This window comes from Lampetra planeri, chromosome 40 (genome assembly GCF_965212315.1).
Source record: "Lampetra planeri chromosome 40, kcLamPlan1.2.h2, whole genome shotgun sequence".
Taxonomy (NCBI): Eukaryota; Metazoa; Chordata; class Hyperoartia; order Petromyzontiformes; family Petromyzontidae; genus Lampetra; species Lampetra planeri.
The window spans coordinates 9,499,941-9,517,223 of record NC_136146.1 but is presented as its reverse complement, the minus strand read 5'-3'; the positions used below and the strand labels follow the sequence as shown (position 1 = coordinate 9,517,223).

General features: G+C 52.5%; 2 protein-coding genes across 6 annotated transcripts in view; one reads left to right on the top strand and one right to left on the bottom strand.

Annotated features, from left to right (window-relative positions):
• The window catches only part of GSAP (gamma-secretase activating protein), a 60,961-nt gene extending 59,593 nt beyond the window's left edge, over positions 1-1,368 (bottom strand). For 3 of the 5 annotated variants that reach the window (XM_078613157.1, XM_078613156.1, XM_078613160.1), the window contains exon 1: positions 456-1,367. In XM_078613157.1, the coding sequence (XP_078469283.1) occupies positions 456-522 (67 nt within the window). In that variant the 5' untranslated portion in view covers positions 523-1,367. Of the gene's footprint in view, positions 1-455 lie in introns of all 5 variants that reach the window. The other 2 variants (XM_078613159.1, XM_078613158.1) reach the window with 2 other exon arrangements.
• Positions 1,369-11,614: 10,246 nt separating this feature from the next.
• The window catches only part of LOC144731860 (6-phosphofructo-2-kinase/fructose-2,6-bisphosphatase 3-like), a 64,086-nt gene continuing 58,417 nt past the window's right edge, over positions 11,615-17,283 (top strand). Inside the window, exon 1 of the mRNA XM_078613155.1 lies at positions 11,615-11,823. Within this exon, the coding sequence (XP_078469281.1) occupies positions 11,808-11,823 (16 nt within the window). The 5' untranslated portion in view covers positions 11,615-11,807. The remainder of the gene's footprint in view (positions 11,824-17,283) is intronic.

The following is a 17,283-nucleotide window of genomic DNA, read 5'->3' as shown; positions in this document are numbered from 1 at the left end:
GTGTGTGGAGTGTTGGTGAGTGAGGAGTGTGTGGAGTGTGTGGAGAGTGTGGAGTGTTGGTGAGTGTGGAGTGTGTGGAGTGTGGAGTGTGTGGAGAGTGTGTGGAGTGTTGGTGAGTGTGGAGTGTGTGGAGTGTGTGGAGTGTTGGTGAGTGAGGAGTGTGTGGAGTGTTGGTGAGTGTGGAGTGTGTGGAGTGTTGGTGAGTGAGGAGTGTGTGGAGTGTGTGGAGTGTGGAGTGTATGGAGTGTTGGTGAGTGAGGAGTGTGTGGAGTGTTGGTGAGTGTGGAGTGTGTGGAGTGTTGGTGAGTGAGGAGTGTGTGGAGTGTTGGTGAGTGTGGAGTGTGTGGAGTGTTGGTGAGTGAGGAGTGTGTGGAGTGTGGAGTGTATGGAGTGTTGGTGAGTGTGTGGAGTGTGAGGAGTGTTTCGGGGTGGTAGTAGTTGGTGGGAGTCGTTACCCGCTCCGTGCGCGAGGGCTCTGCTGGCGGCAGTGCGCAGAGCGAGGTAGCAGTCCATGCCGTACATGGCGCGTGTCGTCCACCCCACCACGTGGTGTCCACCCTACCTCGTGTCGTCCACCCCACCAGCTGCCCCCGTGCGAGAGGAGCTCCGCTTACTGTGGGAGACTACGGATCGCTGTCCTCGCGTCCGCCACGGCGCATGTGGCCAGAGACAAAGAGGGGGGGTGGGGGCGTTGAGCCGTGCGAGTGGCGTGCCCCAGAGATGCCCTGCTCCTGCTGAATAAACACAAACAGCGACCCCCCTCCAGGCGAGATTCTCAAGGAACTGTTTTAGCCCCGGTGTCAAAACCTCCCATCACGCGACGCGTCCCGTTTACGAGGTGGCTCCCCCCTCCCCCCTCTCTCTGCTGTTGCCTCGTGGCGTTTTGGGTGAAGAAGCCGCAGCATTTCCCTTTGTGAAATCGCGGGTGGGCGCGAATGGATGCGGTGTGCCGGATAAATTCATCGGCGCTGCGATACTTTTGACGTGCGCCTGTGTGTGTGTCGGTGTGTGTGTGTGTGTGTTGTGTCGGTGTGTGTATGTTTGTGTCGGTGTGTGTGTGTCAGTGTGTGTGTGTGTGTCGGTGTGTGTGTCAGTGTGTGTGTGTGTGTGCGTTGGTGTGTGTGTGTCGGTGTGTCGGTGTGTGTGTGTCGGTGTGTGTGGAGCGGTGGAGTAGCGGTTAGCGTTACGCCGCGCTACGAACCCGGCCACCCGAGTTCGATTCCCGCTCACGGCCAACACCTGTGACGATGATCTGAACCGGCCCGAGGCCTCCCCTAGGTCGACTTAACCTCAAATGAGTACCTGGTGCGATGTGCAAACATCGCCACTGGGGAGACAAAGGCGGTCGGGCGTGGTGTTGGCCACTCACCCCCTCGTGTGCCGTGCCGGCCTTCATAGGTGCTCACTAACAGCGCTTCCCCCAACAGCCTGTGTGGGCTACACGGGGGGGGGGGGGGGGGTCTTTGTCTTTGCGAACTGTCCGGGCTCGCGTTGGCACAGCGGCTAAACGCACTGCCCCTTCCAATGCCGCCCACCCAGGTTGGACTCCCAGCTGTGGGTGTGTGACTCCAGCGGCAAGCGAGCATCAGAAGTTGTCCTGAGAACACCGCGTGGGTTGACTCAGCCTTTCATTCATCCCTGGGTGCGGTTTTTGGTGTAATCAAGAGTAGCGGGGAGACAAATGTGGCCGGGCGTGGTGCTTGCTACCCCCCCCCCCACGCTCCCTCATGCACTGTTAGGGTCTGAATAGGCGCTCGCTAACAGCACTTGCGATACGGCTACATGGGAGATCCAAAACTTTTGAAATTCCGTTTCGTTTGTTGCATCGAAGTAAAAAAAGTCGAAGCGATTATCTGCCGAATGAGCATTGAGGTAGTGCCCAACTTCCGTTTACAGTCCTGAGTGGTGGAAGTTCCACACGCGTATGGCAGGAGTAACACCAATACATAGGGCAAACATTGTTGACCCCCACAAAGTGATACTATTTTATCAACCCCGGAGGAAGTGATGATGAGCTGTGTCAACTTCCAGCAGAAGTGTATTTCCGAGTATGTATGTTGAACTTCTTTCGTACCGTACGTAGCCAACCGTGCTAATTGGCAGTGCGGGGAAGGACAACAACACTAAACACACACAAAAAACGGTTCTAAAGAAATGAGTATTCAACCTATATTTAAAAGCGGCTTCCTAACGTCGGAAGTGAAGAGCGTTCCAGACGGCCGCAGAAAGCGCATCCGAAAGCGCCGCTGCGTCGACGCGGCGACCGCCGTCTTTGTCCGACGGCAGCAGCCCGAAGCCGCTGCCGCCGCAGCGACGGTGACGGGAGGGAGGCGGCGTGATGGTGGCTTGTTGCTCCTTGACGGGATCAGCGACGTGTCGCTCTCCATTCGTGACGAGCGCTTCGTGCGCGACGAGCGCCGATCTTCTGACGATGTGAGTCGTCCGGCACACCGGGGAGCCGGTGCAGCTTGGCGAGCACCGGACGGACGTGGTGGCTCTCCGTGTGTTCCATCATCCCAGCTGTCTGCCCGACACTCAATAAGTCAGCGCGGTTGACCTCTGAACCTCCCCAGAGTGGGTCACGCGAGAAGATGCGTACACCCGAATGAAACTTTAGCCAAGCGCCGTCTCTGCGATGCGCTTACTGGCAGCAATCTGGTAAATAAGTGATCCACGGCTTGAGATTGACCTTTGCACTCGCTGCACAACGCTCGTGTTTTCTTGTCAAGAGTCGTCCACTGCGATCCCTCGGGGCTTCGCGACGACACTTTGTGAAACGCCATCTCGTGGCAGAAATAAAACCTCAAATAACCCCCAGGCTCACCGATAAACAACGACATGCCGTGCCCTAACAACAGTGGACACGCGTGTGGGAATGCGAGACATTCCTACGCACATGATGGGACAAGTGCTTGGTAAACTCTGTCATTGGAGCACGCATTGCCGCGTTGATGTGTCACGATGAAAGATGACTTCACTCTGAGAGTGTTCCAATCGGCGCGTGCGGATCAGCTGCGCGTACGCGGATCGGGGACTGGGACAGCGGCAGAGAAAGCCGGACACGACCTGCACAGCGGGCAGGGTGGGAAGAGCGGGCAGGGTGGGAAGTGAGCCGAGGTGGAGAACGGAAACAGACGACTCAGAGCGGGTGAACCTTTGAGAAGTCGCGTGATGATGATGATGATCCATTAAACTTAACCTATTAAATTATTTTTTTATTTTACCAGGTAAGGTCCACTGAGCTATGTAGCTCTTTTTTAGAAGCGACATGGTCACAAATGATAGCTCAACGACGTGGCTTATCATGTAGAAATGTATAGCAACCAAATACTCTAAACGCGTGTTGATTCTAAATGTGGAGCGAAAAACCAGAGGATCTGGAGAAAAATCCACGCGACCACGGGGAGAGAGACACCGTAAACTCCAAATAGACAGCAGCAGCAGGCGTCAGGGTCGGGATCGAACCCACAACCTCCTGCATACCAGGCGAGGTAGTCAACATCTCCTCGTCACCGCGGCGCTTCGGGTGAGACTGGGGAAATAACGGCAGCTAAACGCCCAGCCAAGATCACTACCACGGCGGAGATGGAGCGCCGGGGATCCCCTCCTGAGCAGGAGTGAGATGGAGTGAGATGGAGTGCGACGCTCCAACACCAAGAGTCACGGTGTCGATGTGTGGAGGCTTTCATCCATCAGTGGATAGAACATGGCTGCTGCTGCTGATGATGAAGTGCATTAAAGTAATTAGAAAGTACAAAACATATTCAACGTAATACGTAGTAGGAGGCTTTCGCGACCGATGTTATCCACAAGAGGTTTTTATTGGGGGTTAGATCGCGTAAATATAAATGTGTCGTTAAACTCGCCACCATCCGACACTGCCAATTAGTACGGTTTGTTTCTTAAAAGTTACTAGTTCAGCACGTGTTGGAGAGTAAACCCACAACATTTACCATTGTAAATGTCGAGAGCGGGTGGCGGGTTCAACGACACATTTATCTGTACGCGATGAATCCCCCCAAAACGGAACACAAGACGAGCACAAGAAACAAAGTGTGTCAGAGTGTATTGTGTTTAAATATCGCATATAGTGTACCGTAGTTGAATACGCACGGATATTGAACGAACACAACCTTGGACAACGCATCAGCACAAAGCCCATCTCCCTCTGATGGTCGATAAAATTGGTTCCCGCCTCGTAGGAATCCAAAAGTTGTCGTCCTAATGACCCGCCCCGGCCACAGGAATGTGGAATGTCCAGATGTGGCTGAGCGCTGTCACGGGAGATGAGCGCCACCTGGTGGTGATGGTGGTGAAGCGGCTGAGTCGCGATGCATCCCATTGCAATGAGCGCTACAGGAGAGCGTCAATGATGCCGCTCATTGTGCGGGACTACAGATATAGACTAAGATACAAAGACAAACAAGATGTTAACTACCTCGCCTGGGATGCAAGAGGTCGTGGGTTCGATTCCGACCCTGACGCCTGCTGCTGCTGCTGCATATTTGGTGTTTACGGTGTCTCTCTCTCTCCGGGTCCTCCGATGTTCCCTCGATACATTTAGAATCAACGTCGACGCCTGTCCAGTATGTGGCTGCTAAACAATCCCCAAGTGATGATAGCCCACCTTGTTGAGCTATAATTTGTGATGGCCAGTTCGCTTCTAAAACAAAGATAGCTATAGAGCTCAGTGGGCATTAACTTGTAAAAAAAATTCTAAATATATATTTGCAAAGGTCACCTGAGGCATCACTCTGCTACCAGTCGGGGGCAATGATTGCTGCTGCTGCTGTGTGAGATGCAAATGGTGGTCAGCGGCGGTGTTGGCGCGCTGCGCTCCGAACCCAGCGAACCCAGCGACCTGGGTTCGATTCCCGCTCACGGCCAACACCGGTGACGACTATCTGAACCGGTTCTGGGCCTCATCTAGGTCGACTCAGCCTCAAATGAGTACCTGGTGCAATGTGTAAACATCGTCACTAGGGGGACAAAGGCGGTCGGGCGAGGTGCTGGCCACCCACCCATTCGTGTGCCGTGCCGGCCTTCATAGGTGCTCCATTAACAGCACTTGCCCCTACAGCCTGCCAGTGCCATACGGGGAGAAGCTTTGTCTTTGTGTAATGACCGAAATTCCAGATCACTCACCCGAAGTAAATAGACTACCAGTAAGTAGGACAAGGCCTCCGATTGGCACAGAGAGGCCTCCAGAGTGATTGGTCGGGAGGCAAGATTCAAATGGATTTGGGGGGAGATTTGAATTGGAAAAGGCGGGGGAAGTGAAGGTGGACTGTAAATACGACGTTTGGCAACCCAAGTTGGGGGAGAAGGACGCGGATTGGATGAGGAGAGTGGGGTAAGGGAAGGTTCGAGAAAGAAGGCGAGGGAAAATTAAAGGGGAGAGCACAAGGGGAGGGGACATTCGAGTGAAGACGGCAGTCCAATACAAGGGACAAGTCTAGGGAGTCCTGTAACCAAATAAAGGCGCTTCAAAGTTCCAACTTGTCGGCGTCTTTGCAATTGGTGTCAGAAGAGTGGGGTACCTGACTGAGAATGTCGCGCCCAAGCTGGCGAAGGAACCCACCGACGACGTCCGACCACGAGGAAGTCTTCCAGCAGAATGTCGCGGGCGAAGGGGACCTGGAGACTCACCTCAGAACCGCGAGAGAGACTGTGGCGGCGCTGATGGCAATAATGACGAGCCAGCCGCAGCAACTGGAGCGGCTGCCGGACCAAGCGCCGCTCGCCACCCACAGGGCTGGGAGCTGCCCAGCTCGTGGTGCAGCTCGCCGGCAAGGAGGGGAGGCCGGGAGCGGCAGAGATGGCTGCAGGAACGCGGAACCGGCGGTCGGAACCGTCCAGCCAACAGCGGCGGGATCCGAGGAACCAGCAACGCTCGATGCAGCCGCGGCAGGAACAGCGATAGTCAGGGCACCATCACGGGAGGTGGTTCCCGCGGTGTGGGAGAGAATGACCGACAAACCTCGCCGGATGGGGCTGGTCAAGGAGTTTGTGGCGGCGGGAGGCGACTGGGGAGCCTTCACCAGGCGGTTCGAGGCTGCCTACCAAGCCTTAGACTGGATGGAGGAGGCTTTGAAGGCTCTGCCCACAATCCTGAATGATGAAACCTTCGCTACCTTCATACCGGCAGATCGTAGGGCTACACTACAAGCAACCTGCCACGAGATGGCTGGGGTGTCAGGTTTGTGTCTGGTGGTGCCCACATCCTTGCGAGGCAGGTTGATGCGGGAGGTTCATGCAAACAAACTACTGCATCTGGGGGTGCCTGAAGACGCTGTTGACCCTGCAATGCAATTATTACTGGCCGCGTATGTCAGCTGATGTCAATGACTTGGTCGCAGGTTGCACGGAGTGTGCACATCAGAAACCACCAGCACACAGGTCATAGCCTCCCTTACAGCCCATTGTTGTCTCTAGAGTCAACGAATTGGTCGTTCTCGATATTCTCGGGCCTTCTCCATGCTCACCAAGGGGGAATCAATTTCTCCTAGTGGGGGTCAAATATTTCACACGGTGGCCGATGGCCTGGCTGCTGCCTGACCAGATGGCAGCATAAATTACTGATGCGTTCCTCACCGACCAGGGACGACATTTTTCGTAAAAACTCCTGAGAGAGGTCTGCGACGCGCTGGGCACAAAGAAAGTACGCACTTCCCCATACCACCCTCAAACGGATGGTATGGTGGAACGGCTGAACATAACCTGAGCAGCAATTCTCTGCCGAGTCACAGATTCGACCAAACTGACTGGGATCTTCATATTCCGGGAGTCTTGGCAGCATATAGGCTGGCCCCACATGCCTCCAAGGAATTTCTCCCTTCTACTTCACATATGGTAGGGTACCTGAAACTCCCACAGAAACGCAGCTGGGTAAGGCTCGCACAGGGGTGGCCGATCGGCCGGCGTCCTTACAGTTCACGCTCGACCGACTTCACGATGCGTGGACAGTGGCAATGGCAAACGCCTCAAAAGCCCAGGCCACTAACGAGCGAAATGCAACGTGACGGGTTCAGACACTTCCCTTGTCAGTGAGCAACAAACCGTGGCTGCATTGCCTGCAGGTCCCATTACGTACTTCTACTAAATTGCATCGGCCATGGCAGGGTCCAGTCGAAATTGTCGAGGTAAAGTGGCTGCAATGCGTACATATACAGTCGGAACGTCGCCGTTGGTGTGTTCACCCGTCGCGCCTAAAGCCTCATCTTCATCATCACCCATGCACCTCATCTCCATGCCCTGTTCCGCCGGAGTCTGGGGTGTCCGACAAGCCGCCGCAACCGTCCACAGCAACGATGTCACCTGTGCATGATTCTGTGCCGCCCACGGAACCCACGGTAATGCAGAACGGTGCACTGCGGGACCCCGCAGAATATGCCGGTCCGGCAACAAGGACCCTCGCAAGATGCGCACGTGGCGCTGACACTGCTCCTGGATGGAGCAGGGGATTGTTGCATCTCGTTGTTCCCACAATCTTGTCGTTGCTGTTATTTACTAAGTGTGGAAGGTGCATATTCCGCGCGTAAAAAATACTCACACGACACAATTGTTCTTTCCCATGTAATTATTTATTGCCACAAGTTAGACACAGGGGAATTTTAAAATGGTGTCATCAAGTCCTGGTGTGTGAAGTTCCCCTTGGCTCCCCGTGGTCTGTTAGGTCGATCATTCCTCCCTAGTGTTAGCCGGGACGGCTCGTTTTACAGGTAGGAACAATGTTCCACACTGCCCACCAGGGATTTATTGTCGGTCTGTCTGACTGTCTGTCTGTCGTGCATAAATAAATATATAATACACACAGCTCTTTGATTGGTGGAGACCTTACAAACAGCTCTTTGATTGGTGGAGACCTACTGCCGGGTACGGAGAGGGGAGGGGCCTAAGGGAGGAGGGTAAGGGGAGGGGCCTAAGGGGAGGGGTCTGAGGGAGGGGGGTAAGGGGAGGGGCCTAAGGAAGGGGGAGGGGTCGATAGTTAAGGGGGCTGGCTACCTGGCTGGCTGCCTGGCTACCTCAAGTCAAGTTATCTTGTACACAGGTAGGAACAACAGGTTCCACACTGCCCACCAGGGATTATTTGTCTCATAATCAACGATTTTTGGGTTTAGATCGCGTTATTTATAAATGTGTCGTAACCCTCCACCACCCGACACGGCCAATCAGTAAAAAAAGTGTCACGTTGACAAAAGACAAATAGTTCACTGCTTTAGCCCACCGGTGTGTTGAAGCGTGAAACCACAACATTTACAATTTGAGTACGACGTTTCGCTGGTAATTGCATCCAGCATCATCGGGCAATTCGCCAGAATGGTGAGGCTCTGCTGTGTCTCCCGTTCTTATATAGAGCAGCAGCAGGGTGACGTCATCATTAACTCATTAACTCATCAGGTGCAAAGATTTGAGGGGGGGGGTTATTGTAATTATATACTTGATTAGTAATAAGGCTATTGTTACGATGCGAGTTGTAGATTAGTAATCATTTGGAATGTGTTCTATTGTGATTATGCTACATTAATAATCAGTTAGTGCTTGTTTCCCTTATAAGGAATTGTAATGCATCTTATTTAATAATACGCTTCCAGGCCGCACTAAGCCTGTAGCTGTCTGAGCGATTAAAGTTATTTCTGTTTCTCTCAATCTCAATGGATTCTCTAATTAGTCTTTGCCAGTAGTAACTAGTTTTACACAACACTTCAACGTTGTCAAAATCAATTGAGTGTCCCTGTTGACAAGCATGTTCTGCCACTGCCGACAGTTGTGTTTGCGATAGTTTAATATTTCTCTGGTGTTCTTTTAGTCTTACACTAACGTTACGTCCTGTCTGTCCAATATAGCATCTGCCACATACACAATTAATCCGATATACACCTTCTGTTGATAATTTAGGTAATTCGTCTTTAGTGCACGTTACTAATTGTTGAATTTTGTGTACTGTACCAAATCTTACTGTAATGTTTTGCTTTTGCAAAACACGGGCTAATTTGTCAGTTACTCCTGAGATAAATGGTATTTTTATTGTTTTAATAATCTGATCGCTTTCAGCAGTGTTGCTTTGCGATCGTGATTTGGCATTTAGTGCTCTGTTAATTTGAGCATTATTGTAGCCATTCTGTCTTAGTGCTTCTTTAACATGTTTAATCTCTCTCACTAGACTTTCATCATCTGACACTGTTTTAGCCAGATGTATGAGCGTCTTGATTAGAGAGGATTTCTGAGCTGGGTGATGATGCGATTTCGCATTCAGATAGGCATCAGTGTGCGTTTGCTTTCTGTAAACGCTGTGTGTTATTTTACCATTTAGGCCATGCCCAAGTAAAATATCCAGGAACGGGAGTGTGTTATTCACCTCCATTTCCATGGTGAACTGAATGACCGGGTTTTGTGCATTGAGATGATTTAGAAAATCGTTAAGTGTATCTTTACCATGTGGCCAGACAACCAAAGTGTCATCCACATATCTAAACCAAAAGGATGGTTTTAATGTGCTCGAGGCAAGTGCTCTGGTTTCAAAGTTTTCCATGTACAAATTTGCTATAGCAGGAGATAAAGGAGAGCCCATTGCTGCTCCCTCCCTTTGTTTAAAGAATTCACCTCTCCATAAGAAGTAAGCAGAGGTGTGGACTCGAGTCATGTGACTTGGACTCGAGTCAGACTCGAGTCATGAATTTGATGACTTGCGACTCGACTTGGACTTGCATAACAATGACTTTGTCCCACCTATGAGATGTGGACTCGAGTCATGTGACTTGGACTCGAGTCAGACTCGAGTCATGAATTTGATGACTTGCGACTCGACTTGGACTTGCATAACAATGACTTTGTCCCACCTCTGGAAGTAAGTGTTATTTAAACAATGGTCAGCGAGTTTCGGAATATCTTTTGGTAAATCTGTATTCTTTACCAGTGTATCAAGTAATTTAAGCGACTCGCTCACTGGAACCTTAGTGAATAGCGAAATCACATCAAAACTCACCAAAATATCATTAGGGTTAAGCTTAATATCTTTGATCATATTCACAAGATGTTCTGAATTTCTTATGAATGATGATGTCCTACCGATGTAGGGCTGTATTTGTTTAGTTACATATTTTGCTAATTTATATGTGGCAGAGCCAATTGTACTGACTATGGGTCGTAAAGGGATGCCGATTTTATGGATCTTTGGTAGCCCATACAGTCTAGGTGGTTTTGAAGCCCTTGGCTTAATTAGGAATTGCTCATTATTTGTCTGTCTGTCGTGCACGAATGCGCTGTCCAACCAAGTTCCTACCTGCCCACTCCGAAGGAACGTGTTTTTAAAGGTGTGGTGGGTGGGGGTGATGTAATGACCGAAATTCCAGATCACTCACCCGAAGTAAATAGACTACCAGTAAGTAGGACAAGGCCTCCGATTGGCACAGAGAGGCCTCAAGAGTGATTGGTCGGGAGGCAAGATTCAAATGGATTTGGGGGGAGATTTTAATTGGAAAAGGCGGGAAGCGACAGTTGGCAACCCAAGTTGGGGGAGAAGGACGAGGATTGGATGAGGAGAGTGGGGTGAGAGAAGTTTATAGAAAGAGGTGCGGGGGAATACAAGACGAGAGTGAAGATGGAGTACAAGTCTGGGCCTAGAGAGTGCTGTCTTGAATAAAGGCGCCTCTTAGTTCCAATGTGTGTCGGCGTCATTACATATGTGTGGGAGTGGGTATGTGAGTGTAGGTGTGTGTGTAAGTTGAGTAAGTATGTGAGTGTAGGTGTTTGTGTGTGTAAGTTGAGTGTAAGTATGTGAGTGTAGGTGTGTGAGTGTAGGTGTGTGAGTGTAGGTGTGTGAGTGTAGGTGTGTGAGTGTAGGTGTGTGAGTGTAGGTGTGTGTGTAAGTTGAGTGTAGGTATTTGAGTGTAGGTATGTGTGTAAGTTGAGTGTAAGTATGTGAGTGTAGGTGTGTGTGTGTAAGTTGAGTGTAAGTATGTGTGTGTGTAAGTATGTGAGTGTAGGTGTGTGTAAGTTGAGTGTAGGTGAGTGTAGGTATGTGAGTGTAGGTGTGTGTGTGTAAGTTGAGTGTAAGTATGTGAGTGTAGGTGTGTGTGTGTGTAAGTTGAGTGAAAGTATGTGAGTGTAGGTGCGTGTGTGTAAGTTGAGTGTAAGTATGTGAGTGATGTGTAGATGCGTTGTATGTGAGTGTAGATCTAGAGATGGTTGTAGGTATGTGTGTGTGTAGATGAGTGTCGGTGTGTTTGTAGCTATGTGGGTAGATGAGTGCAACCATGCCACCTGTGCGGTAGTGTAGCAGTTCGCGCGCTGCACTACGAACCTGGCGACCCAGGTTCGATTCCAGCTCGCGGCCAACACCGGTGACGATTATCTGAACCGGTCCTGGGCCTCCCCTAGATCGACTCAGCCTCTAATGAGTACCCGGTGCGGTGTGTAAACATCGCCACTGGGGAGACAAAGGCGGCCGGGCGTGGTGCTGGCCACCCATCCCCTCGTGTGCCGTGCCACCCTCCATAGTTTCTGCTCGCTAACAGCACTTGCCCCAACAATCTGCTGCAGGCTATAGGGGGGTCTTTGCCTTTGTAGATGTTTTTCCTCCCCCTGCCTGCAGAGCGCCGCGTTTCCGCACTGTAACGCCTCGCCAATAGCATCGCAGCACAGAAACCTGAACCCACACAAACCTCACCCTACTCACACACCCTACTCACACACCCCTACTCATAATCAACTCCCAACCCACTCAGGCACAGACACACAACGCGCGCGCGGCACGCACAGCTACAGACAGCACAACGCGAGACAACTCCGCTCGCAGACAACCAAAGATGCCTATCGGAGACGGTGAGTGCGTCTTGCTGTCTGTCTCAGCAATGCACACACCACCACCGCCTCCATCTCCACCACCATCTCCACCACCGCCTCCATCTCCACCACCGCAGCACCGACCGAGAGCGAGCGCGCAGCAGCGGGTGACTGCATCTGCCTCCGTGTGCTCCGTACGGTGCACCGCGTTCTATACGGAGCAGCGTGTTCTGTAGGGAGCGGCGTGTTCTGTAGGGAGCGGCGTGTTCTGTAGGGAGCGGCGTGTTCTGTAGGGAGCGGCGTGTTCTGTAGGGAGCGGCGTGTTCTGTAGGGAGCGGCGTGTTCTGTAGGGAGCGGTGCGTGCAGAGTTGCAATGAGAGCAACGGGGCTGCCGCGATGCTGCCCACCGCGTGGGCCACGAGGCGACCCGCACGAGTCGCGTGCCGCTCTCTCTCTCTCTCGTTGCCCGTGTGAGTGCCGCGTTCTCGTCTGCGAGGTGCGCGCTGCCCCGCGGTGTCCCGCGGTCCGCGTCAGCTGTCGGCGTTCGAATCCAGCCGTGAAACTTTGACATCAGAAAGAGCGGTGGGAAATGTGGCGTTCCGCGTGAGACGTGTGCAGTAGGGCCCTCTCTGGAATGCGGGACCACCAACCCCAACAATCCAACAACAACAACAACGTGGTGCCGCTAGGATGCTGATGTCTTCCACAGCCTCTTAAGGCGGCTGCAACGTCGCTCTCGCTAGGTGGCGACTGCGCCTATCAAAATGTCCCCAAGCCGCAAAGGTTATGAGCCACAAATATCGTGTCTCCCGTGCCTCTCCTCGGAACACGGCTGTTCCGATTACACTCGTTGATTCCGTTGCCTCTTTGCTATGCGTGGCTTTAACTTTACTCTCCGTGCCTGTAACGATGGTTCAGCAGCAGCAGCAGCAGCTTCATCATCATCGGTTGCTGTGGAGCTGCAACCATCACCAGAGGGCATTGCACCACATTCCACGTCTTGTTATTGTTCTGGGCTCCAACGCCTGCGTTCCGAGCGTGCCTTCAGCGCGCCCTGACTGGTCAGCGGCTGGGGTTATGGGAGCACAAAGCGCCGCGAGACCCCCCCCGCTCGCCCGTGGAGGGACAATAACACGGCAGCCCCAGGCTCATCGTTGTCCCTGCAGTTGGTGAACGCGGTGTCGGATACGCTGCTAAAATTGCCTTTGGATTGCGCCGATCCGTCGTCAGAATAGACAACCGGGCAACTCCCATCGTCTGTGAAGAACCGCGTGCGGCACTTTTGTTAGGTCGTGGGGGTTGGGTTTGACCATACCTCACCGCGTTGGTCAATGCCGCTTGGAGGTTATCACCGTGATGGCGTGTCAAGCACACTCACCCCTCTTCTTCAGCCATGGCTGCGAATCGATTGGCATTTTTTAATATATATTTTTCCCCCAAATAAAATAATTAGTGCGAATCGCATCTCAAAACTGCTGCTGCTGGATTTGTAACGCGCCGTGCAGCATTCTCAGGAAGCCACCGAGGAGCGAGAAGGGCAGCCAAATCCGACGTTACCAACAGATTTCCCAAACTCTGCAGTCCTACGTTGGCATATTTGGCCAACTTCATTTATTGTGCAGTGTGCTAACTGCTTCACAACCGCCTCCCGCCCCCTGTATTGCCACGCACTATCGTTTAAAAATAACTGGCCACATTTTTTTATTCGTGAAAGTAATACACAACTTGCACAATAAGATGAAGAAGCACGTCTAGTGGTTCCAGGCTAATTGAAGCGTAGTGTTCAGGACCAGGCGTTGCGCAGACGCCGTTCTGCGCAGACTGTTTCCATGCTCATCTCGAGTTTCAGTCACAAGGTGCTCTGTTTGACACGTACACATCAGTCATGGTGATGGGTTTCTGGGCGACGGCCCAGTAATGGCCCAGCGAATAGCGCAGGCCCCCCCAAACCTTCGCTGCCTGTAACATCATGTCCTGTGTTGCCGGGTCAATTGTTCGCGAGTCACTCGACAATTTTTTTTATTTTCCCTCGTCATTTTTAGACGGGATTAGGCAAAGACGTTGCCACTGGATGGGCGAGGGCCGATTGCCGAGAGGGGCATTCGAGCGGTGTCCACGAATTCGGCGACCAAGGGGAAGAGACCACCTAAGAGCAGATGGCGCGAGACTCATGGCAGACGGCTGGCTCTCTGTGTGAGTCGATGGGAGAGTCTGTGCGTCTGTGGCACTCTGTGCGAGTCAATAGGTTCCTATATGTTCTCTATGTGATTATATCAAAGGCCAGATGGTGGCATCCTTACCATGGCAGATCTATGTGTCTGTGTGAGTCTGTGCGTCTCTGTAAGGCTGTGTGTCTCTGTGGTGTGAGTATGTGGGTCTCTGTGTAAGAGCAGAAGGTGTGATGATATTGCCAGGGAAGATCTTGGAGGTGGGGTCAGCGTCTCCACTGTGTAGCAGTGTGGGATGTGGTGGAGGGTGGCGAGCGTTGGCGGTGAGGCGCGGTGGTGATTGTGGTGGTGGCGGCATCAACTTTTGCCATGGTGGCATCTTGCTCATTCCCCTACGGCCCGTGTCCTCGTGGCCAATATCCCAATGTCATTCCTGCCAGACACACTCCTGAGTTTTCCCCACGGCACGTTCCCCAGTCTGTACATATTTCATTATTCCAAATCGTCCCCTCCCAGCAGTATTTTCATTGTATGTAGAGAGAGCATAAGTTTTAAATAAAATATGATTGTAAACAGAGCTGCTAGTGTAAGTGCTGTCTTGCCGAAATAATAAACTCGTATGGTACGCAGTTATTTAATGTATAGATTACCATCTGGTTGGATTTTATGTTGATTTTCCTCTCTGCTGACACCCGTATGCAGACATTAGACTGGCAGTCTGGCATAGTGTCAACATTGCCCTTGAACAAGGCTCGCGGAGATGATCTCGCCACTCGAGACATAAAAAAACAAACTCGGTACGCTTCCAAACAGTCACACGGAGCATAACGGAGTTGTAATGCAGCTGGGCTGCCCTTTGCAGTACAATACATGCTTTAAATACTGTACAAGTTCTCATGTTGGGCCTCCTTCTTGCAATGGACTGCTGCGTTGGCAGAGTGGTTAGAACTGGCCCCATCATTTCTCTGTAACGGGAATACGAGACAGAGAATGGGGCCGCTAAAGCACAGCTGTCAACACCTAATCAGTGCCTAGCTTATTGCAGACCAATTCAAACCTTATTTATCACCCCGTGCCCTTATAAATCTCAACGTTCATCTTACAAAGTCCCATCACAAGGGAGAAACACAAACGTATATATATTTTGCCTGTATTGAAACGGCTGTATGCCGTATGGACCTGAAAACTCAATTTCACTGTACTAGAATACTGGTAAAACTGTGGGTTGGACAGGCATGCTAAAGTGTGCTGATTGAGGGCCCTTCTCTGCGGGGTTTATAGATAAGGCAGAGAAGTATTGATTAACTTAAGACCGCAGTTTGGTTGACCGCCCTTTACAACACCACACTGTGTCGTCAGCGCCGCATGTCGACGGAGCCGGACTTTAGCTCGTACAGTGCTGAACTGTACGAGCAGGTGAGCCACCGGCGCTGTGTCTAGCGAGGCCACGGACGGTGCCTTTTTGAAACTGAGAGGGTCGATAAACTCGATACCCGGTCCCCCAGACACAAACCACCACTGGCTATCAACCACACCGGTCAAGTCTCTGCACCCGTGCGTGAGCCGATGAAACGTGATGTGAATCTTTGACGATTAACAAAACCCCTTGCCCCGTTTATGATAGGCGTTTTGTTTTACAAAGATGATGGTGGTGGTGGCGGCGGTGTTGACGGAGGTATTGGTGCTGTGGCTGGGTCATGTAGCCCGCATGCTCAGCTCAAACAGCTTTTGTTCGGCCGGATCGAGGGGGCGAAACGGGCGTGGCACGAGCTAGAGAAGAGATGGAGTGATGTGGTGCAGGAGGATGTGGAGCTGAGTGGACTTGCCGATGACTGGTACCAGCGGTGTCAAGATCGACCTCTGTGGAGGAGGCTCGTTAAGGACGCTACTGGGCAGTTGGAGGCAGTCGCCCTCCAACAACAACGGAGGAGCGACGCTCACAACAACGAGCGGAGTGCCTGGTGGCTAAAACACAGAAAGGTGGCACAGCAGGGGGCACAGGTGGAGCATCGGCCAGTCGTCTCAGTCAGTCAACCCGTCGCATCTGGGTCTGCCCCGTGACCTCCTGCCAACGGGCCTTAAAGTGCACCTAGCCTGGCACAAGCGCCCCAGTGATGTCGCCGCCACTTAGTGGCGAATGGCGGTTGTTGATGGTGGTGGTACTGTCAGGGGATTGGTCCCTTGGTCTTCTTTGCCATCGCGACACGGGGCTTAACAGATAACAACTCGCATTTAGAATGCGCATTCCATCATTGGATCCCAGTGCGTTCGTTTTCATCCTCGCAAAGGGGGCGACCACTTTAGTGCATCTCACTAAACAAGAAGAGAGATGCATGCACCAAAGACAAAGACCCCCCGTGTAGCCTTAACAGACTGTTGGTGGCAAGTGCTGTTAGCGAGCGGCACCTATGAAGGCTGGCCACGGCACACGAGGGCATGGGTGACCAGCACCACGCCCGGCCGCCTTTGTCTCTCCCAGTGATAATGTTGACCACACACGCACTAGGTACTACACATTGGGGGCCGAGTTGACGCGTTCCGTGTTCGCATTACAGTAGAATAACGACCCTCTCCGCTCGCACATCCTGTTACGAACTCGATTTGTGAGAGATTTGCAATCGGCGCCTTGGTAACTTGCGGAACTTGCAGGCACAAGTCTGCGGTTGAAGTTGCTGTAGCTGGTGCTGTTGTTGGGGTGGCTTTGTGGAGGATATGAGGGCTGCTGCGGTCTAGGGGTTGGTGTGCCCAGGGCAACGAATTCCACAGGCGCAGTCATTACTCCGCCTCCAATCCAAGCAACGAACACCCCCCCCCCAGACGCCAGCGTTTTAACCCAGAATGAAATTAAACCAAAATTGCCACTAAATAATTGGGGCGAATTTGACGAGGCCGATGCCGTCTCCGGGCTGCCGTTGCACGGCAGCGGCAGCTGAATGTCACACGCGTCGTTGTGTGGCTCGCATGCCGGGCTCGGTGGGGTGTGGTGGTGGGGGGTGGTGGGTGGTGGGAGGTGGGTGGATGGTAGTGGTGGGTGGTGGTGGGATGTGGGTGGGGGGTGGTGGTGGGAGGTGGGTGGGTGGTATTAGGAAGTCAGTGGGTGGGTGGTGGTGGGAGGTGGGTGGGTGGTGGTCGGAAGTCGGTGGGTGGGTGGTGGTCGGAAGTCAGTGGGTGGGTGGTGGTGGCGGTTACCCGTGGCACTCAACCACGGCCCACAGATGGCGCTGTGTGAAAGCGAGCGTTGTTGCCCCTGGGGTCGTGGTGGTGGAGATGGTGGTGTGGTAGTGTGGTGGAGGTGGTGTGGTGGGGGTGGTGGTGTGGTAGTGTGGTGGGG